This window comes from Eptatretus burgeri, unplaced genomic scaffold (genome assembly GCF_056783735.1).
Source record: "Eptatretus burgeri isolate ZD-2024b unplaced genomic scaffold, Ebu_testis_v1 Ebu_testis_scaffold_3156, whole genome shotgun sequence".
Taxonomy (NCBI): Eukaryota; Metazoa; Chordata; class Myxini; order Myxiniformes; family Myxinidae; genus Eptatretus; species Eptatretus burgeri.
This window is the reverse complement of record NW_028225104.1, coordinates 335,100-356,447: the sequence shown is the minus strand read 5'-3', so window position 1 is coordinate 356,447 and position 21,348 is coordinate 335,100. Positions and strand designations below refer to the sequence as shown.

At 44.3% G+C, this 21,348-nt stretch overlaps 1 protein-coding gene and 1 long non-coding RNA gene across 3 annotated transcripts in view; both read right to left on the bottom strand.

Annotated features, from left to right (window-relative positions):
• LOC147006695 (uncharacterized) overlaps positions 1 to 4,773 on the bottom strand; it is a 106,277-nt gene extending 101,504 nt beyond the window's left edge. The window contains exon 1 of one of the 2 annotated variants that reach the window (XR_015054642.1): positions 4,405 to 4,773. This is a non-coding gene — a long non-coding RNA (uncharacterized LOC147006695). The remainder of the gene's footprint in view (positions 1 to 4,404) is intronic. The other variant, XR_015054643.1, reaches the window with a different exon arrangement.
• A 1,887-nt stretch (positions 4,774 to 6,660) lies between these two features.
• On the bottom strand, positions 6,661 to 19,933 carry LOC147006694 (uncharacterized). Its single transcript, XM_085868152.1, has 3 exons — positions 19,737 to 19,933; positions 19,357 to 19,491; positions 6,661 to 9,092 (listed from the first exon to the last, which is right to left on the bottom strand). Exons 1-3 carry the CDS (start codon positions 19,870 to 19,872, stop codon positions 7,864 to 7,866), a joined length of 1,500 nt encoding a protein of 499 aa, XP_085724278.1. The 5' UTR covers positions 19,873 to 19,933; the 3' UTR covers positions 6,661 to 7,863.
• Between the last annotated feature and the right edge of the window lie 1,415 nt (positions 19,934 to 21,348).

Below are 21,348 nucleotides of genomic sequence, written 5' to 3'. Positions count from 1 at the left end.
CGTTTCTTACTGAGTTAAACCACGCCCACACCCGATTTATAAAATTACATTCTCGACGTTTCTTACTGAGTTAAACCACGCCCACACCCGATTTATAAAATTCCATTCTCGATGTTTCTTACTGAGTTAAACCACGCCCACACCCGATTTATAAAATTCCATTCTCGATGTTTCTTACTGAGTTAAACAACGCCTACACCCGATTTGTAAAATTCAATTCTCGATGTTTCTTACTGAGTTAAACCACGCGCACTCCCGATTTATAAATTACATTCTCGATGTTTCTTTCTGAGTTAAACCACGCCCACACCCGATTTATAAAATTACATTGTCGATGTTTCTTACTGAGTTAAACCACGCCCACACCCGATTTATAAAATTCCATTCTCGACGTTTCTTACTGTGTTAAACCACGCCTTCACCCGTTTTGTAAAATTACATTCTCGACGTTTCTTACTGTGTTAAACCACGCCCACACCCGATTTATAAAATTACATTCTCGATGTTTCTTACTGAGTTAAACCACGCCCACACCCGATTTATAAAATTACATTGTCGATGTTTCTTACTGAGTTAAACCACGCCCACACCCGATTTATAAAATTACATTCTCGACGTTTCTTACTGTGTTAAACCACGCCTACACCCGATTTGTAAAATTCAATTCTCGATGTTTCTTGTTGAGTTAAACCACGCCCACACCCGATTTATAAAATTACATTGTCGATGTTTCTTACCGAGTTAAACCACGCCCACACCCGATTTATAAAATTACATTGTCGATGTTTCTTGTTGAGTTAAACCACGCCCACACCCGATTTATAAAATTACATTGTCGATGTTTCTTACTAAGTTAAACCACGCCCACACCCGATTTGTAAAATTCCATTCTCGATGTTTCTTACTGAGTTAAACCACGCCCACACCCGATTTATAAAATTGCATTGTCGATGTTTCTTACTGAGTTAAACCACGCCCACACCCAATTTATAAAATTACATTCTCGACGTTTCTTACTGAGTTAAACCACACCCACACCCGATTTGTAAAATTACATTCTCGACGTTTCTTGTTGAGTTAAACCACGCCCACACCCGATTTATAAAATTACATTGTCGATGTTTCTTACTAAGTTAAACCACGCCCACACCCGATTTGTAAAATTCCATTCTCGATGTTTCTTACTGAGTTAAACCACGCCCACACCAGATTTATAAAATTGCATTGTCGATGTTTCTTACTGAGTTAAACCACACCCACACCCGATTTGTAAAATTACATTCTCGACGTTTCTTACTGAGTTAAACCACGCCCACACCCAATTTATAAAATTACATTCTCGACGTTTCTTACTGAGTTAAACCACACCCACACCCGATTTGTAAAATTACATTCTCGACGTTTCTTGTTGAGTTAAACCACGCCCACACCCGATTTATAAAATTACATTGTCGATGTTTCTTACTAAGTTAAACCACGCCCACACCCGATTTGTAAAATTCCATTCTCGATGTTTCTTACTGAGTTAAACCACGCCCACACCCGATTTATAAAATTGCATTGTCGATGTTTCTTACTGAGTTAAACCACGCCCACACCCCATTTATAAAATTACATTCTCGATGTTTCTTACTGAGTTAAACCACACCCACACCCGATTTGTAAAATTACATTCTCGACGTTTCTTGTTGAGTTAAACCACGCCCACACCCGATTTATAAAATTCCATTCTCGATGTTTCTTACTGAGTTAAACCACGCCCACACCCGATTTATAAAATTCCATTCTCGATGTTTCTTACTGAGTTAAACCACGCCCACACCCGATTTATAAAATTACATTCTCGACGTTTCTTACTGAGTTAAACCACGTCCACACCCGATTTATAAAATTACATTCTCGACGTTTCTTACTGAGTTAAACCACGTCCACACCCGATTTATAAAATTACATTCTCGACGTTTCTTACTGAGTTAAACCACGTCCACACCCGATTTATAAAATTACATTCTCGACGTTTCTTACTGAGTTAAACCACGCCCACACCCAATTTATAAAATTACATTCTCGACGTTTCTTACTGAGTTAAACCACACCCACACCCGATTTGTAAAATTACATTCTCGACGTTTCTTGTTGAGTTAAACCACGCCCACACCCGATTTATAAAATTACATTGTCGATGTTTCTTACTAAGTTAAACCACGCCCACACCCGATTTGTAAAATTCCATTCTCGATGTTTCTTACTGAGTTAAACCACGCCCACACCCGATTTATAAAATTGCATTGTCGATGTTTCTTACTGAGTTAAACCACGCCCACACCCCATTTATAAAATTACATTCTCGATGTTTCTTACTGAGTTAAACCACACCCACACCCGATTTGTAAAATTACATTCTCGACGTTTCTTGTTGAGTTAAACCACGCCCACACCCGATTTATAAAATTCCATTCTCGATGTTTCTTACTGAGTTAAACCACGCCCACACCCGATTTATAAAATTCCATTCTCGATGTTTCTTACTGAGTTAAACCACGCCCACACCCGATTTATAAAATTACATTCTCGACGTTTCTTACTGAGTTAAACCACGTCCACACCCGATTTATAAAATTACATTCTCGACGTTTCTTACTGAGTTAAACCACGTCCACACCCGATTTATAAAATTACATTCTCGACGTTTCTTACTGAGTTAAACCACGTCCACACCCGATTTATAAAATTACATTCTCGACGTTTCTTACTGAGTTAAACCACGCCCACACCCAATTTATAAAATTACATTCTCGACGTTTCTTACTGAGTTAAACCACACCCACACCCGATTTGTAAAATTACATTCTCGACGTTTCTTGTTGAGTTAAACCACGCCCACACCCGATTTATAAAATTACATTGTCGATGTTTCTTACTAAGTTAAACCACGCCCACACCCGATTTGTAAAATTCCATTCTCGATGTTTCTTACTGAGTTAAACCACGCCCACACCCGATTTATAAAATTGCATTGTCGATGTTTCTTACTGAGTTAAACCACGCCCACACCCCATTTATAAAATTACATTCTCGATGTTTCTTACTGAGTTAAACCACACCCACACCCGATTTGTAAAATTACATTCTCGACGTTTCTTGTTGAGTTAAACCACGCCCACACCCGATTTATAAAATTCCATTCTCGATGTTTCTTACTGAGTTAAACCACGCCCACACCCGATTTATAAAATTACATTCTCGACGTTTCTTACTGAGTTAAACCACGCCCACACCCAATTTATAAAATTACATTCTCGACGTTTCTTACTGAGTTAAACCACACCCACACCCGATTTGTAAAATTACATTCTCGACGTTTCTTGTTGAGTTAAACCACGCCCACACCCGATTTATAAAATTACATTGTCGATGTTTCTTACTAAGTTAAACCACGCCCACACCCGATTTGTAAAATTCCATTCTCGATGTTTCTTACTGAGTTAAACCACGCCCACACCCGATTTATAAAATTGCATTGTCGATGTTTCTTACTGAGTTAAACCACGCCCACACCCCATTTATAAAATTACATTCTCGATGTTTCTTACTGAGTTAAACCACACCCACACCCGATTTGTAAAATTACATTCTCGACGTTTCTTGTTGAGTTAAACCACGCCCACACCCGATTTATAAAATTCCATTCTCGATGTTTCTTACTGAGTTAAACCACGCCCACACCCGATTTATAAAATTCCATTCTCGATGTTTCTTACTGAGTTAAACCACGCCCACACCCGATTTATAAAATTACATTCTCGACGTTTCTTACTGAGTTAAACCACGTCCACACCCGATTTATAAAATTACATTCTCGACGTTTCTTACTGAGTTAAACCACGCCCACACCCGATTTAGAAAATTACATTCTCGACGTTTCTAACCGAGTTAAACCACGACCACACCCGATTTAGAAAATTACATTCTCGACGTTTCTTACTGAGTTAAACCACGTCCACACCCGATTTATAAAATTACATTCTCGACGTTTCTTACTGAGTTAAACCACGTCCACACCCGATTTATAAAATTCCATTGGATAACGCTGGAACATTTGGTTATGTTCAGGATCACCAAGAATAACCAAACATTAAATAGTGAACACGGGGATTCACCAAGACTCATTATTTATACACCACACGGAGGGGGAAACGGTCTAAAGAGAGACGGAGAAACGAGGGACCGAGGAGGGAAATAAAAAATGGCGGGAAGGGAAAGGGTGAATAAAAATGTCGGTTACAGCGTCTCGACCTCCTCACACAAGGGGATCTTTGATACAGGGAAACATTTCACCCATCGTGTGTGTAATATATCAACACCGGGTCTAAACAATCGATAATTTTCTGGGTTTAATCTTACTAGGGAAGGTGGAGAGGGGAGAACATGGCGACAGGCACAGAGACATCCGTTTGGGACAAGTCTGACCGTAACGAGCCCCCTCAGCATCCTCCATCTTCACCGGGATGTCCCAGGAGGTGTGAACGAGGCCGATGGACTGAACGTGCCCGTTCCATGGTCCGTGTCTCTCGTGGACCCTTCGTCGAACACGACACGACCTCCTCACCACGATCACACGGCTCCGTTCGACAAACTGCACCTCCGCTCTCATTGGCCCACGTGACCAGCGCTGGCCACGCCCTTTTACACAACTCGTGCCGTCTCACTCTCTCGTTCGCGCTGGCCACGCCCTCCCCGTCCTGATATCAATCCGCGACGGAGAACGGGAGGGTGAGGAGGGAGGATGAAGGAATATCAGTGAGAGGGAAGGAGGATCGAGGAGTTCTCTCACAAGGAACTTCACCCAAGGAGGCCATGATGTCCTTCAATCCTCTCAGTTAAAAATAAACAGATAATTCGAGTCTCCTGTTCTGTGTCCGTTCTCGATATTTATATAATTCTGAGTGAACCGGCTCGCAAGCTCCATGTACCGGACTCAGGGCGGGGCTCTCACTGCGCATGCGCGAAGGGACGTCACGCGCTCCCAACGAGAAGCTCCGCCCCTCGAGCTCGAGCTTCTCTTGACCCAGCGGTGAATGATTCCTGGATTCCTGAAGTCCCGACTTCCCTCATCTTGTTAGATTTTCTCACAAATCGGGGACAAACAGTAAAAGGAGACAAAGAGGTCAGGTGTCGTTTGTCGTTCAATTAAATTGAAGTAAAATCGTGAAGTAAAATCAATATGGCCGCCGAGTAAGGGATGGAAGACAAACTCGTGTTACATGGGGTCTCGTGGTGGTTCATGTGTCCTGTGGGAATGATATAAACACCATTGGGGTCATCGCTCCACATTGGAAATACGGGGATGAAGGGAACATGTTTCGTGGTTGTTACAGAGACCACGTGGTGTGGTTGTTACAGAGATCACGTGGTGCGGTTGTTGCAGAGATCACGTGGTGTGGTTGTTACAGAGATCACATGGTGTGGTTGTTGCAGAGATCACGTGGTGCGGTTGTTACAGAGATCACGTGGTGTGGTTACAGAGATCACGTGGTGTGGTTGTTCCAGAGATCACGTGGTGTGGTTGTTACAGAGATCACGTGGTGTGGTTGTTCCATAGATCACGTGGTGTGGTTGTTCCATAGATCACGTGGTGTGGTTGTTACAGAGACCACGTGGTGTTGGGGGAGGTTCACCTGCCCTGTGAACATGGGAATGGTGCTGTTTCTGCTGCTCACAGGTAAGTTTTATTTCCTGTAATAATTAACCGTCCGACAGGTGTCCGACAGAGTGGTGCAGCGGAAGCGCACTCACCTTGTTGCTCTCCAGTCAGTGCTCGATTCCCGATTCACCTGTAAACCGTCCGATTGGTGATTCGTGAGCGGGGTGTTGCATCATCGTGCTTCAGACGCATGTTTAGCCGGCTGTCCAATCTGCTAACGTGAGTCGGTGGACGTAAAAGACCCCACGGTGTCTTTCGCCAAGAGCAGGTGAGATTCACACCCCTCGACTGTTGTCACATTTTGTTGTTCCGGCCTGAACTTAAAATGGATTAAATTTAAATGTTTTTGTCACCGATCGACACAAAATACCCCATAAAGTCAAAGTGAAAACATGGCTTAGAAATTTCTACGAATTGATTAAAAATAAAAATCTGAAATGTCTTGAGTCAGTAAGTATTCAACACCTTTGCTCCGACGCTGATGTGGATTTTTTAAACCCACCTTGTTGTGATCGTTGTCCTCCTGAAGGATTCTAACTGGCCGATTGTGGAATCCTATTTGACTTCAGACAGAGTTTAACGTTTGTCCGATTTGATTATAAAATCCTACAAAAACCTAATTGACACTGATAAAACTGATGTCCACACAAGTCCTTCCTTGTGAAACAATTTATTTCCTAATTATACACCATACACTTCTCACCCTCGCACAATGAACTGAAGAATCCCTATTGATTGCAATATTATTTGGTTCTATTTCATTTATTCTTACTTTAGTGAACAGTTAGACCAACCCGATTCAATTCACTTCTACATTACATCAGAGAGTTTTACTCTAACTTGGTACTTGGTCAGTTCCAAGGAGTACAAGCCACTGAGAAACTATACTTCCTCACGTGCTTGCACTGAAAACAATTTTACATTTCAAAGCATTTTATACTTTTATGAGAGAGAGGTTGGGGGATATTCACCCAGACTGTAGACGTGTCCTTTAGACGAAAAGCCACTTCGTACATTTCGAAGCAAAGGTTCATTTATCAGCTCGGTCACTCTGCTCCAGAACAACACATTTCTTATCATTTAGGGCAAAAGTCTTTTGGCCAGAAATGACAGCCAATTCAACTTGCAGCATAAAAGTTACATTTCTGAAACTCCATTTGTTACAATTTAAAATACATTAATATAAATTTTTCCCCCACACGGTGAACCAGGGAATATGTTAAGTGACCTTGACCTCGGAAACGGTCGACGGCGGAACGTTCAAATTCGGTGTATGGATAGAGTTTAATAACTACTACAAAATTGAACCGCAGCATTTTTCCACATTCGATCACGAAGGGTGTCGGGGCTGAAATATGCAAAATATGAAAAAATACTTTTTCTCGACCTGCGTTCACTATTTTCAATACTTGTCCTACAGTTTTGAATGTGGAGAAACGAGACTTCGGAATTAAACACTTCGAGATATTTAGAAAATTTTACTCGAGCCGATTTTTGATTTAGGTTTTTTTTATTTTTTATTTTTCAGTTTAAAAACTGAATATATTAATTATTTTTCAAATGGTAGTCCTTCAAAAATCGGGTGTCTATTTACAGTCATTTTTTATGAGGAGTGCCAGTTGGCAAAATACGCAATAAGAAAAATCTTGCCAGGCAGAGGAACAATTGTATGTAAACAAATACGTCTTGACAATGAATCTTTGTTGGTGGATCAGTCAGAATGAATAGCATCGTTTCCAGCGCTTCGATCCTGGCGGAGGAGCTCCTTGTGAGCCAACGGCCATCCGCATTGCATTCGGGATATTAGCGGTCTTTTAAATAGCCGATAAAGTAATCGGATCTGGAGGGGGTTTGCGATATACACTGCTCGGCAAATCGCAAACGGAGCGAGCTGCTTCACGGCTCGTTTCCAAGCAGGTCCCGTCGAGGTGTAAATCCCCGGCATTTCTGTCTACGCGCATACTTAGGTAAATCGACAATTCGGCGATCGGACCCTGTCGCGCGCAGACAGAATAGTTGGCTGATTTTCGGTGTGATTAAACACACCAGTGGCTGGATTTCGGCGTTGATCCGAAAGCTGCGACTAGGTTTGCCATGTCTGGTGGGCGCGTAGCCGCGATTAGCTAAAAGCGGTCGCTCGCACGCCGACGGGCGGAAAACTATAACAATATACTCGCACCTGTTGCTTGAAATTCTTTGCTTTGATGTATTCTTTGATGTCGAGATGCAGATGATGGATGATTAAACGCTTTGTTGCACACAGAACAGTTAAAGGGTTTCTCTCCGGTGTGTATTCTTTGATGCACACGAAAGTTAGATAATTGACTAAACGCATTGTTGCATACAGAACAATTGAAGGGTTTCTCTCCGGTGTGTATTCTTTGATGTTCATGAAAGTTAGAAAGATGATTGAACACTTTGTTACACACCGAACAATTGTAAGGTTTCTCTCCGGTGTGTATTCTTTGATGTCGAGATGCAGATGATGGATGATTAAACGCTTTGTTGCACACAGAACAATTGTAAGGTTTCTCTCCAGTGTGTATTCTTTGATGTCGAGATGCAGATGATGAATGATTAAACACTTTGTTGCACACACAACAATTGTAGTGTTTCTCTCTGTTGTGTATTCTTTGATGTTCATGAAAGTTAGATGGATGATTGAATGCTTTGTAACACACCGAACAATTGTAAGGTTTTTCTCCGGTGTGCATTCTTTGATGTTTATAAAGGTTAGATCGATGATTGAACGCTTTGTTACACACAGAACAATTGTAAGGTTTCTCTCCAGTGTGCATTCTTTGATGTGTTGATAGAGTTGATGACCGATTAAATGCTTTGTTGCAAACAGAACAATTGTAGAGTTTATCTCCGGTGTGTATTCTTTGATGTTTATAGAAGTTCGATGAGTGATTAAACGCTTTGTTGCAAACAGAACACTTGTGGGGTTTCTCACCTGAATGTATTTTTTCATGACGATATAAATTTGATGAAGAACAAAAAGCCTTCCTGCATTGTGAACACTTGAAGGATTTCTCACCGGTGTGCAACCTTTGATGTGTCAACAGATATGAAGAAGAAGCAAATCCCTTATGACATACAGTGCACCTGTATGACGTCTCACTTGCGCATATTTTCACACATCCTTTTGAACACGATGAGGAGGTTATGTTTTTGTTGGCAACAGCAAAATTGTTTATCTTTTCACTACTTTGTCTCTCCTGTTGCAAGACATTGATACACCTGTCGCAGTTGTTGTTGTTTGTAGACACACCCCGAAACTTGTCAACATCCTGACAAAAAGTCTCTGCCAGGTGATGATCGAAAGAAACTTCTCTGTCCAATGACGAGGAACAGTTGACACGTGAAGACGTTTCAAATTTTTTCTCTGCAAATTAAGAATGGAGTAAAAACATCAATAAATCACTTTTACAACTTGAACAGCACTCGTGGAGCACATAGTCTCACCTTGTACGTTCATTCTGAACAAAATTACCATTATTAACTGAATACCCCACTATTATGGCCACAACTATCATGGCCCACATGATCGTATCATCCATGCACCCGATTATATCACATTGTTTCTCAGAATGGGTTATGAACGTCAAAAATGTAGTCACTCACATCGGGTCATGGATCAGATGAATGAAGTTTTAGATTTTGCAGAGAAGGATTTCAAGTCAACCAATCATGGCTGGAATAAGACTTCACTGATGATGCCATCATTATCACCCAATACACCCCATGGGGAGTTGATAACATATGCAAAGTTTCAATTATTTTCGTTGAGTGGTTTCAGAGAAAATGATATGCAGATTTTCCCTTTAATTAAATATGGCTGCCATACCATGTGACACATGACGACAATGTCAACAATAAAAACATTCTCCATCGGGAGTTCCTCCTCTGTTTAAAATTTTTCATCGATCGTCAAGTGGAAACAGAGAAAACGACATATAAATTGAAAATATGAAAACGTGGACACATAGAAAGACACACACAAACGTACACAGACACAACGAACACATTGGACAAATACAACAATTCAGGAAAGGATAGAGAAACCAAAACCGAAAAAGAGGAATTCAAAAAATAAAAAACAAACACAAAATTGGAGACAAAGACCTCGAGTGCTTGGGTGTTGAAAACAAACTCAATCTGGAAATGATAGCAAGAAAGATAAAAATAAATAAATAAAAAACACCACCATATGAGGAAGCAAACAACAGGAGAAAACAAAACCACATGTTTGAGAGTAACCCGAAGAGATTCTTCAACGAATTAGGGAAACAAAAGCAGAATGTGTCAACACCCCCTGAAAAAGAAAAGATGGGGAAACATTCTGGAAAGGAATTATTGGAGATCGAAAGGAGCACAACAAGGAAGCAGAATGGATCGTGGACTTGGAAAAGAAGAAGCACCATGTAGGAAGAGGAAATTATTATTATTGATGATTATTGATGTGATTAATTATTAATTGATGAAATTAATTATTATTGTTGATGATTAGTGATTATTGATGAAGAAATAAATGATTAAAAACAACTTCCAAAACTGCGACCAAACTTTAAAATCCAGGGCCAGACGGAATTCCAATTTCTGGCTGAAACAACTTGATGCTCCCCACAATCACGACACCAGGACATTCAAACAACTGATCCCAGAGGAAAAGGAAGTGCATGAGTGCTTTGGAGAAGGAAACACATTTCTCATCAAAAAACTCTGAAGAAACCCAACTTCCTCACAAATACCGGCCAATAATATGTCCACGAACAACATACAAACTTCTCACAGGAATTATGACAGAAATAATGTTCCATCACTGAACCCAACAAGGAGGTGTAGAGGGAGAACAAAAGGGCCACCACCCACGCCTGAACAAGGCCGAACTTGGAAATTTCAAAATGCGAGGAACCAAATTGTCCACCACCTGGATGGACTAGAAGGAAGCTTTTGACAGTGTTCCACATTCATGGATGATAAAATGCAAGTCAATATACAAAATCAATTCCCAAGAATCCCAAAATCAATCCCAAAAACAAATCCCCAAATCAATCCCAAAACGGTGGAGGCAAAGGAGAGAAAGGCTGTCTCCTGAACTGCTCAATTTAATGTGGTGCAAGAAAGGCACATTCTCTGAATTTCATGTGACAAAATTAATTTTAAAACTTACTCAAACAGTGAAGGAGGAATCTGGAGTCCACGGTATGCTGAGAGTGGGATACTTCAGCAAGCACATTCCCTGATGACAAAGAACCAACTTCACCCCGCTGTATGTTGGTTGCTCTCATCAACTGGTCGGTCGACTCATCAATTCCACTGCCCTGTAGTTGTCTTGGAAATGACTTCAAAGCAGACATCTCCTTGCTGGCCTTATCGAAAAGGCAGCTTTCCCGTTCCTCCACTCTCTCCTCACATCTTCCAGTCACGTATTGTCCTTCATTGCTTGGAGAACCCCAATACAACCTCCCTCTGAGACAGCTTGATATGTGGACTCAGGTTCTTCTCCATGTTGGGGTGTCACAAAGCTTTCACCCTCTGAGGATTTGCGACACAATTGGCCTGTCGGATTCAGCCGATGTGCACCCACTGGACAAAATCTTTTGAACATGATCACAGCCAACCTTTCACCTCTTTATAACCTGCTGTGGTATATTTTACAAACTGGTTCCCTGACATAAGTTGTCAACTTAAGAGTCGTGAGATTACGACTCTGATCGACACAATTTGATTTTTGTCACTGATCTACACAAAATACCCCATAATGATAAATTGAAAACATGTTTTTGGAACTTTTTACAAAAAAAACTGAAATGTCTTGCAACAATAAGTATTCAACCCCTTTGCGATAGCATTCCAAATTGAGCTCAGGGCATACAATTTCCTTTGATCATCCTTGAGATGTCTCCACAACTTTCTCCCTCGTGTCTCTCCCTGGTTAATCCCTCCTCCGGAATGACAGACCTGAGCCTCGTCCTGGTGGAGGAGTTGCTCTCTTCATCAAGGACTCTATTCCTTACTCTCCATGCACTGACCTCACTCCCCCACACCCCCCAGGAATACCTCTGACCATGGCGTCCCCTCCACTCCCACCTCATGTATTTATGTTTGTTGTTCCGTCCACCAAACAGTTATGACTCCATTTACACCTCACTCTCCGAAAACGTGGAAAAAATTATATCCTCTCATCCCAACTCTCTCTTCCTCATATGTGGTGACTTCAACTGCCATCATGACAGTTGGTTGGGTGTGGGTACCTCCGTCACCTGCCATGATACTTCAGCAAAAGATTTCTGCGACTCATTGGGACTGACTCAATCGGTCAACTTCCCAACCAGGATCTCAACCAATGGGACTCAATCTCTTCTGAATCTGATTTCGACCATTTTCCCTAAAAATATCTGTTGTTCTTCCAGCCCTCCAATCGGTTCATCTGACCACATGCTTGTCAATGTTCTGTGGTTCTCTAATGAGAGCCAGACATCTCGCTCTACTTCCTCTCCTGTTGCAGTCAACATGTTTCCCAAAATGGAGTTCTCTCATCCCCTCTTCCTGTCTCGGCTGGAGTTCCTCAAGGCAGCGTTCTGGGCCCTGTTCTTTTTCTGGTTTTCATCAATGATCTCTCCGACTCTCTGAAAAATCCTCTTTATCTCTTTGCTGATGACTCCACCCACTGCCGTACCATCTGTCAACCCTCAGACGGGCAAGCAGCAGCTTCTTTGCTCACTGCTGATGTGGATAAAATCACAAACTGGTCCAACACGTGGAACATGTCTTTCAATCCTTACAAATCTCACAATCTCGCGATGCCTCTCCGAACGGACAGTCTGGAAACCACCGCCCCCCCCCAATCTACTTTTCTTTTTTGTATACCTTGTCGAGGCTCGTATGAGAACTAACACACAATGCAAATCAAGGGGGCATGAGACAAGAGGAGAGGGAGTGGGAAGGACAAAACAGTGGGGAACAGACACATTAGGAGATCTGTGGAAGGGAGAGGGATGGGACGGAGAACACGGGGAATACAAGATGGACATTACAGGGACTTTCAGGAAGGAAAGCAGGGATTTTGAAGGAGGTGGGCTTGGGTGGATTATCCGGGGTCGAAAAGATCGAGGATTTGGATGGGGGATGATAAGAGATGGTGGTAAACAACTGTTTTGAAGGCCTGGAGGGAAGAATGGGAATGAATGGAGTGAGGGAGTTTATTCCAAAGGCGGGAAAAAGAGGAATGAAAGAGTGAAGGTGAGCAGTGATTCGTGATTTTGGTAGTTTTACCAGAAGGGGGTTGTTGGCAGACCTTGAGCGTCCTGCGGAAATCTGGTGGGGACAAATCACAGAGAGAGCAGGGGGGGCAAGGCTGGAGAGGAGTCGGTAGAAGACAGAAAGACCACCGACCAACCTGCGGTGATTGAGTGAGAGGCCCAAAGACACAGCCTCATTGCGGGAGATGCCAATGATCTGAAATGCCTTGGTTTCTGCAGAGTGAAGCCGAGAAAAGTGGGAGGCAGGAGCACCAGCCCAGAGGGGAGAGCAGTACTCCTTCAGGGTGCGGACAAAAGCTTTGTAAGTGGTCAGGAGCTGAGGTGGGCCGAGGAAGGACTTTGCACGACGGAGGATTCCCAGTCGGCGACTGGCTTTGGAGGTGAGGTTTGAAATGTGGCTTTCCCAGGAAAGATCATGGCAGATAGTGAAACCCAGAAGCTTGAAAGAAAGGACTTCTTCCAGAGGATTGTTGAGAAAGTGGATGGGGGGGGTTCTAAAAGGTCCTTTCGAAAAGACCTCGTGAGAGTGTGAGATTTGTCCGGATTGAAAGACATGTTCCACGTGTTGGACCAGTTTGTGATTTTATCCACATGAGCAGAGAGCGAAGAAGGTGCTGCTTGCCGGTCTGAGGGATGACCGATGGTACAGCAGAGGGTGGAGTCATCAGCAAAGAGATATAGAGGATTTTCCAGAGAGTCGAAGAGATTATTGATGAAAACCAAAAAAGAAAAGGGCCCAGAACGCGACCTTGAGGAACTCCAGCCAGGACAGGAAGGGGGGATGAAAGAACTCCATTTAGGGCCACACAGTGACTGTGACAGGAGAGGAAGTCTGCGAGCCATAAGTGGAGATGGCCTTGGATACCATGGGAAGAGAGTTTGGTGAGTAGTGCAGGGTGCCAGACTGTGTCAAAAGCACGTGATATCTCCAGGGATACGGCTCGGATTTCCTGTCTGGCATTGAGGACCTCCATCCATTGATGGGAGAGCAGAAGCAGCATATCCAGGGTTGAGTGACCTGGTCTGACACCAAGTTGATGATCAGAAATCAAGCCATTGGAGAAGTGGAAGGATTTGATGTCTGAAGCGATGATGGATTCCATAACCTTGTTGATGATTGGGAGAAGGCTGATTGGTCTGTAGTTGCAGGGATCTGTTTTTGCACCTTTTTTGAGCAGGGCAGTGATATTTGCTGATTTCCAATCAGAAGGCAGATGACCTTGATCAAATGAGAGAGTGAATAGAACAGAGAGAGGGTGAGCAAGATCAGAGGAGCAGGATTTTAGGACACATGGGCTGATGCCGTCTGGACCAGTTGCAGAATCTGAATCGAGGTTTGACAGCAAGCTCTCCACCTTGTCAGGAGAAAAGGACACAGGGTCCAGGGACAGTTGGGTGCGACTGGGTTTGGTGGGTGGAGAAAGTGATTGGTTTTGGACACAAGATTTAACTGCAAACACTGAGTTTAGGCATTCAGCTTTTTCAAGTGCGGTGTCAGCAGTGCGGCCATTTGAGGTAAAGGAGGGGATGGAGAGGGAACATGCACCAGAAACTGATTTGATTCGACGCCACCAGGATTGTGAGGAGGGAGAGAGGTTTGAGAGTTCAGACTTGAGATGAGAAAGATGTTGTTTTCTGGCTCTCCTGAGGGGAGATACACACTTGTTCCGGGCTTTATGGAAGGAATTGAGATTGCCCTCAGTTGGGTTTGCTTTCCATGAGGCAAAGGCAAGTTGTTTCAGGGCAACTGCCTCACCACAAGCTTCAGTGAACCAAGGGCAGGAGGAAGGGAAGCAGAACTGAATACGAGAGGGGATAAATCTGTGCATGAGGGAGAGCAAGTTTCTTTGAAAGAATTCCCAGGATGAGTTGATGTTGGAGAAAGTAGAGATAGGAGACCAGTCTATAAGTTTGAGGGCTGCTTGGAGACCCTGCCAGTCGGCTTGAGTGAAATGTCAGATTCGACGGCGGTGAGGTGGTTCTCTGATAATAACCAGAGAGATGTCCACTTTGACAAGGACGTGGTCAGAAGAACCTATTGGAGGCTCGGAAGAGCAGCGGATATTGTCAGGGAAATTTGTCAAAATCAGATCCAGAAGAGATGGAGTACCATTGGTTGAGATCCGGGTAGGGAAGTTGAGTGATTGAGTCAGTCCCAATGAGTCGCAGAAATCTTTTGTTGAGGTGCCATGGCAGGTGAGAGAGGTACCCACACCTTGCCAACTGGCATGATGACAATTGAAGTCGCCACATATGAGGAAGAGAGAGTTTGGATGAGAAGATAGAAGTTGGTCCATGTTTTCGGATGGTGAGGTGTAGATGGAGTCATCACTGTTAGGTGGACGGTACAATCCACCTATAAACATGAGGTGGGAGTGGAGGGAAGCCGTAGCCAGAGGTATTCCTGGGGGTGTGGGGGAGTGAGGACAGTGCATGGAGAGTGAGGAATAGAGTCTTTGATTAAGAGAGCAACTCCTCCACCAGGATGAGGCTCAGGTCTGTCAAACCGAAGGAGGAAGTAACCAGGGAGAGATACTTGGGAGTCAGACACATCTTGGGGAAGGAAAGTTTCTGTTAGTCAGATTATATCTGGTATGTCAGTGGCAACCTGTATGGAAAGATCTGAAAGGTTTGAGCGAAGGCCCCGGATATTTAAGGTCCACACTTTTAATGAAGAGGTCATGGTTTTAATGAAGAGGTCATGGTCATGGTTTAACCTTTTAATGAAGAGGTTAGGTCATGGAAGTGTTGTCGAAAAAATCGAGGAAGAAGAAGAGGCAGAGGACGAAGAAGAAGAAGAATCGGAGAAAGGTTGAGGTTTTTTTTTTAAGATAAGAAATGGAGTGATTAGTTGGGAGGGATGGGGGACATTAAGAAAGTGGGATAGAAATTGAAGATAATGGGGAGAAAAAACAAATAAACACGATCGTACACTGAGGGGAACAAAGGGGAGGCCTCAAGCCTCAAGGATATAATAGGCCTCAAGCACCCAGTAAGACAAGTTCGATGAAATCTCACAAAATAGCACGATTTTTGAAACAAAACCGAACTCGGAACACACAGTAACATGTAGGTGAGAAAATAAACAGTTAAAATGGGACAGATAACGACCGGATACTTAACTGTGAGATCGTCAGCAGGGAGCCCCGAAGGAGACCTGCCAATGCTCCAAACCCAGAACCGGAATTCCAAATCACTTTCTCAACAATCATCTTGAAGAAGTCCTTTCACTCAAGCTTCTGGGTCTCAATGTCTGCCATAATCTTTTCAGGGAAAGCCACATTTCCAAACTGGCCTCCAAAGCCAATCGCCGACTCGGCATCCTCCGTCGTGCAAAGTCCTTCCTCGGCCCACCTGACCTCCTGACCACATTCAAAGCTATTGTCCGCAGCCTGACGGAGTACTGCTCTCGCCTCTGGCCTGGTGCTCCCGCCTCTCACCTTTCTCGGCTTCACGCTGTGGAAACCAAGGCATTTATGATCATTGGCATCTCCCTCGGTGAGGCTGAGTATTTTGGCCTCTCACTCTCTCACCGCAGGCAGGCCAGTGGTCTTATTGTCTTCCACCGTCTCCTCTCCGGTCTCGCCACCCCGCTTGATCTACGATGTCCCCCCCCCCCCATATTTCCGCAGAGCGTTCAAGGACCGCCAACAACCCCCTTCTGGAAAAACTGTCAAAACTAAGAATCACTGCTCACCTTCACTCTTTCATTCCTCTTTTTTCCCACCTTTGAAACAAACTCCCACACTCTATTCAATCCCACTCTTCCCTCCAGGTATTCAAAACAGCTGTTCACCACCACCTCTTCTCTTCCCCCATCCAAAACCACGATCTTTTCTACCCCCGTTAATCCACCCCAAACCCACCTCCTTCAAATTCCCTGCTTTCCTTCCTGAAAGTGCCTGCAGTGTCCATTTTGTATAGCCTGTGTTCCCTCACCCCACCACAGATCTCCTGATGTCTCTGTTCCTCATTGTTTTGTCTTTCCCTCTCCGACCCCCCTTGTTGTGCGTTGTATGTTCGCTCTCATTCGAGCCTCGACAATGTGTACCAAAAAAAACTTGATTGGAGTCCACCTCTGGCCATTTCAAATGATTGGACATGATTTCGAAAAAGAAATACACCTTTCGAGATAAGGTTCCACAGTTGACAGTGCAGGTCAGAGCAGAAACTCTTCCATGAAGTCCAAGGAAATGTCTGTATAACTCCGAGATAAAATTGTGAGGAGGCATAGATTTGGGGAAGGGTATGAAATCAATTTCTAGTGTTGAATGGTCCCAAGAGCACAGTGAGCTCCATCATCAGGAAATGAAAAGAATATGAACTACCCAGACTCTTCCTCGAGTTGGCCGTCTGAACAAACTGAGCAACCGGACAAGAAGGACCTTTGTCAGGGAGCTAAAGAAGAACCCAACGACCACTGTGACAGAACTACAGAGTTATTTTACTGAGATGGGAGAACCTGTTGGAAGAACAAAAGTCTCTGCAGCACTTCAAAAATGTCGGCTTTATGGGAGAATGGTAGACGGAAGCCATTCCTGAGAAAAAAGCACATGACAGCACGTCTTGAGTTTGTAAAAAGTCACCTGAAAGACTTTGAGAGCAAGAGGCAAAACATTCTGTGGTCTGATGAGACGAAAATGCAACTTTTTGGTCTGAATGCAAAGCACTACATCTGGCAATAACTGAGCACACTGGCTCATCACCCATCCAGAACCATCCCAACCATGAGGCATGGTGGCGGCGGCATCATGCTATGGGGATGCTTTTCAGCGGCAGGGACTGGAAGACTTGTAAGGATAGAGGGAACAATGAATGGAGCCAAATACAGGCAAATCCTTGAGAAGTTGGCTGTCTGATGTTGGTTTAATGGTGAGGCTGCCTTCCCCCCTCACGATTCCCCATCCCCCTCATGCTGCTTTCCCATCCCCTTGTGCCGCCTCCCCCTCATACCGCCTCCCCCTCCCTCAACAGCAATGAATTACCAGATCACGGCAGGATAGCCGAGAGGTACGCATGCTCGCTCTCAGCGGTCTCGCCTGGGTTTGAATCCCGCCCAGTTGTAAACTGTCATCCCGGTGTTTCACAGGCAGGGTGATTCATAAATGTGTGTGTTGTCTCCCAGATGGGTGTTAAACTCGGCGTCACATCTGCCTGGATCCCCCTCCTCTCCCCTGCAAACTTTCCCCCATCTCCTCCCTCTCTACCTTCTCCCTCTGCCTCTCTCTCCTCGCCCGATCTCTCTCTCTCTCTCTCTCTCTCTCTCTCTCTCTCTCTCTCTCTCTCTCTCTCTCTCTCTCTCTCTCTCTCTCTCTCTCTCTCTCTCTCTCTCTCTCTCTCTCTCTCTCTCTCTCTCTCTCTCTCTCTCTCTCTCCCCTACCCATCTTCCTCCTCTCTCCTTCCCCTCCTTCCTCTCTCCCTCTTACCTCCCTCCTCTCCTCAATCCTTCCCATCCCTCCTTTTCCTCGTCCCCTCCCTCCTTAACCTCCTCCCCTACCTCCTCTCCCTCTTCCCTTGAATATCTACATCAGTGAAGCGACAGGTAGTATTTGCTGGTAAACAAGTAAACAAACACGAATTCAGCTTTATACATTACATTTTCACACTTTCCTCAATTAAAAGAGGTTATGATTAACTATAAATTATTTAATTAGTCAGGTGCTCAAGAGAGTTCAAGTCCCTGACCCTCAGTGATGGGTAATGTTGTTCAACGTGTCCTTTATGATCCATCCATGAAGACCACACTCTGTACAGAGAGAGCATCAGTGCTGCTCCAGCAGTTACCTGGGTTATTGGACACAATCCTGGACAAGTGACCCATCTGGTACAGGATACTCAAATGGCTCCATCATCCCAGCAAGCTGGTATCACTTTGCCAACTTCAGAAGGATGCCAAGCGGAGTCAACCCCACCTGGTATTAATTCAACAGCCAAGTGGGATTTGAACTCAGTACCCATGTAAAGCAAGCCCACCACCCGAACCATTACACCAACACCAGGTATACCTTTATGATATTTTACCAAAACAGATAAACAGAGTGGGTACAAACACACCTAACCCGAAACAATGGTTTCATAACAGTTCTTACAACAGGTCAAAGGTCACAGCTTGAGGTCAAAATTTCGTGAAAATGATTTTTGGGTCAAACTTTGACCTTGAACTTGTGACTTCCATCCATCGAGCAGAATTAATTAGTTTCCTGGTGAACTCTCACCAACTCTGCTTTACAATCAGCCGACTGGTTTAGTGGCAACTAAGTTCACCCTTCACATCTTTAAATACAATATTGAACATAATTTGGCCTCAAATAAGGTTGTTACAGGACGAGCTATAAACTCCTAACCTGGTGATGCACAGGGAAGGTTGCACATCAGTGAGCATACCTTCTTCTGGAAGCAAAGGTAAGTCTCTTGTCTTCTCATCCAGTGATTCCTCGAGGGCATTAAATATGCCATTGCAGTCCTCAAGAACAGGCCACTGTGTGCCGGTGCAGAGGTCCATCACCACAAGTAAATCATCTGATTTGTTGGAAACGAGATCAAAGAGGAATCAAATGATGAATGAAGTGATGACGTATCTCATGATGTCATACATGTACAAGAGGGAGGGTAACATGTCATGGATGGGATTTCCATTCACAATTCAATTCCGTCTCCGCTCCAGACATCGTGACGTTCACAAAATCAATGAGTTCCTGTGTTAGTACACAGCACGGATCAGCACGGGAAACACAAGTTCTCGGAACGGAGTGATCGTCACGTACCGGGTCTGGACCCCTTGTCCTCGTTTGATCCGTCCATGGACCCGCGGTCTTCCGGAGAACCTCCCGGACCGACCACGTATCCTCCATCGGAGCCGCTCGTGAATCCCGGGGTGTTCTCTCTGAGATCTCGGGTCATGGTGGACCGCACGTCGTGTCGGGTGAAGGACGGTACGCTGTGGTAACCGAGTGAAGAGCGCGAGCTGTTTGGGGAAAAAGCGAACAGGGAGATCGCGGTGTCTGATTGGTTCCAGCCACATCACGTGTCCATGATTTAAAATAAATACAAAGATTGAACGTTTCGTTTTAACGGATTGTTTGTGTTTCAGATTGTGTTGTGAAAGTGGAAAATCGAGTCCGAGTTCGTCAATGATTATTCCCGAGATACGAATCAACGTTCTTTATTTTCTGTTTTTGTATTTGTCGACAATCTTCCATCCATAACGGAGTTATACATGGGTACGTGGGAATGTGGGTATATGGGTATATGGGTATGTGGGAATGTGGCTATGTGGGTATATGGGGATGTGGTTATATGGGTATGTGGGTATATGGTAATGTGGGTATGTGGGTATGTGGGAATGTGGCTATGTGGGTATATGGGGATGTGGTTATATAGGTATGTGGGTATATGGTAATGTGGGTATGTGGGTATGTGGGAATGTGGATATGTGGGAATGTGGATATGTGGGAATGTGGGTATGTGGGAATGTGGGTATGTGGATATGTGGGTATGTGGGAATGTGGATATGTGGGAATGTGGGTATGTATTGTTGCGGCCACGGGTTCCGAGACACCAGCTTGTTACTCGGGGGGATTAATCCCCGGTTGTCCTCGGTAGAGTCGGACCTGGGGCCATCACTCACAATTAACGTTGTGGTTCGGTGGGTTGTTTTAAACCACGAACTCCACCCAGTTAACCACAAGTTCCAATGTCAAATTTTCCGTTTAACTGGAGGTCACGTGGTTACCTGAGCGGGGAGCGCGCCCTCCACAAAACATAAATGTTATCTCTTGATTTCTTTGACAATTCCAAACCAATGGAAGGAAAGGACAAACACGGACAGGTTGGAAATCGACAAATGATTTATTTATAATAAAATAAATAAATTAAAATAACTTTTTATTTTCTGAGGAAAATAAAGAATAAATTTCAAAGCAAAATCAATCAAAATGCCAGAAAAGAGACAAAGAGCAGATGCTTATCGGGGGGGGGGGGCGGGAAGAATCGTTCCAAACCCCTTTTTCTCCCGGGGGTCCTGGGTTCCAGGCCCGTTTTCCCACGGGGGTCCCGGGTTCCAAACCCCTTTTTCTCCCGGGGGTCCTGGGTTCCAGGCCCGTTTTCCCACGGGGGTCCCGGGTTCAAAGCCCCCTTTTCCCACGGGGGTCCCGGGTTATAAGCCCCCTTTTCCCCCTGGGGTTCCGGGTTCCGAGCCCCCTTTTCTCCCGGCAGTCCCAGGTTCCAAGCCCCTTTCTCCCCCTGGGGGTCCAAACCCCTTTCTCCCTCCGGGGGTCCCGGGTTACAAACCCCTTTCTCCCCCTGGAGCTCCCAGGTTAAAAACCCCATTCTCCCCCGGGGTCCCGGGTTCAAAAACGCTTTCTCCACCTGGGGGTC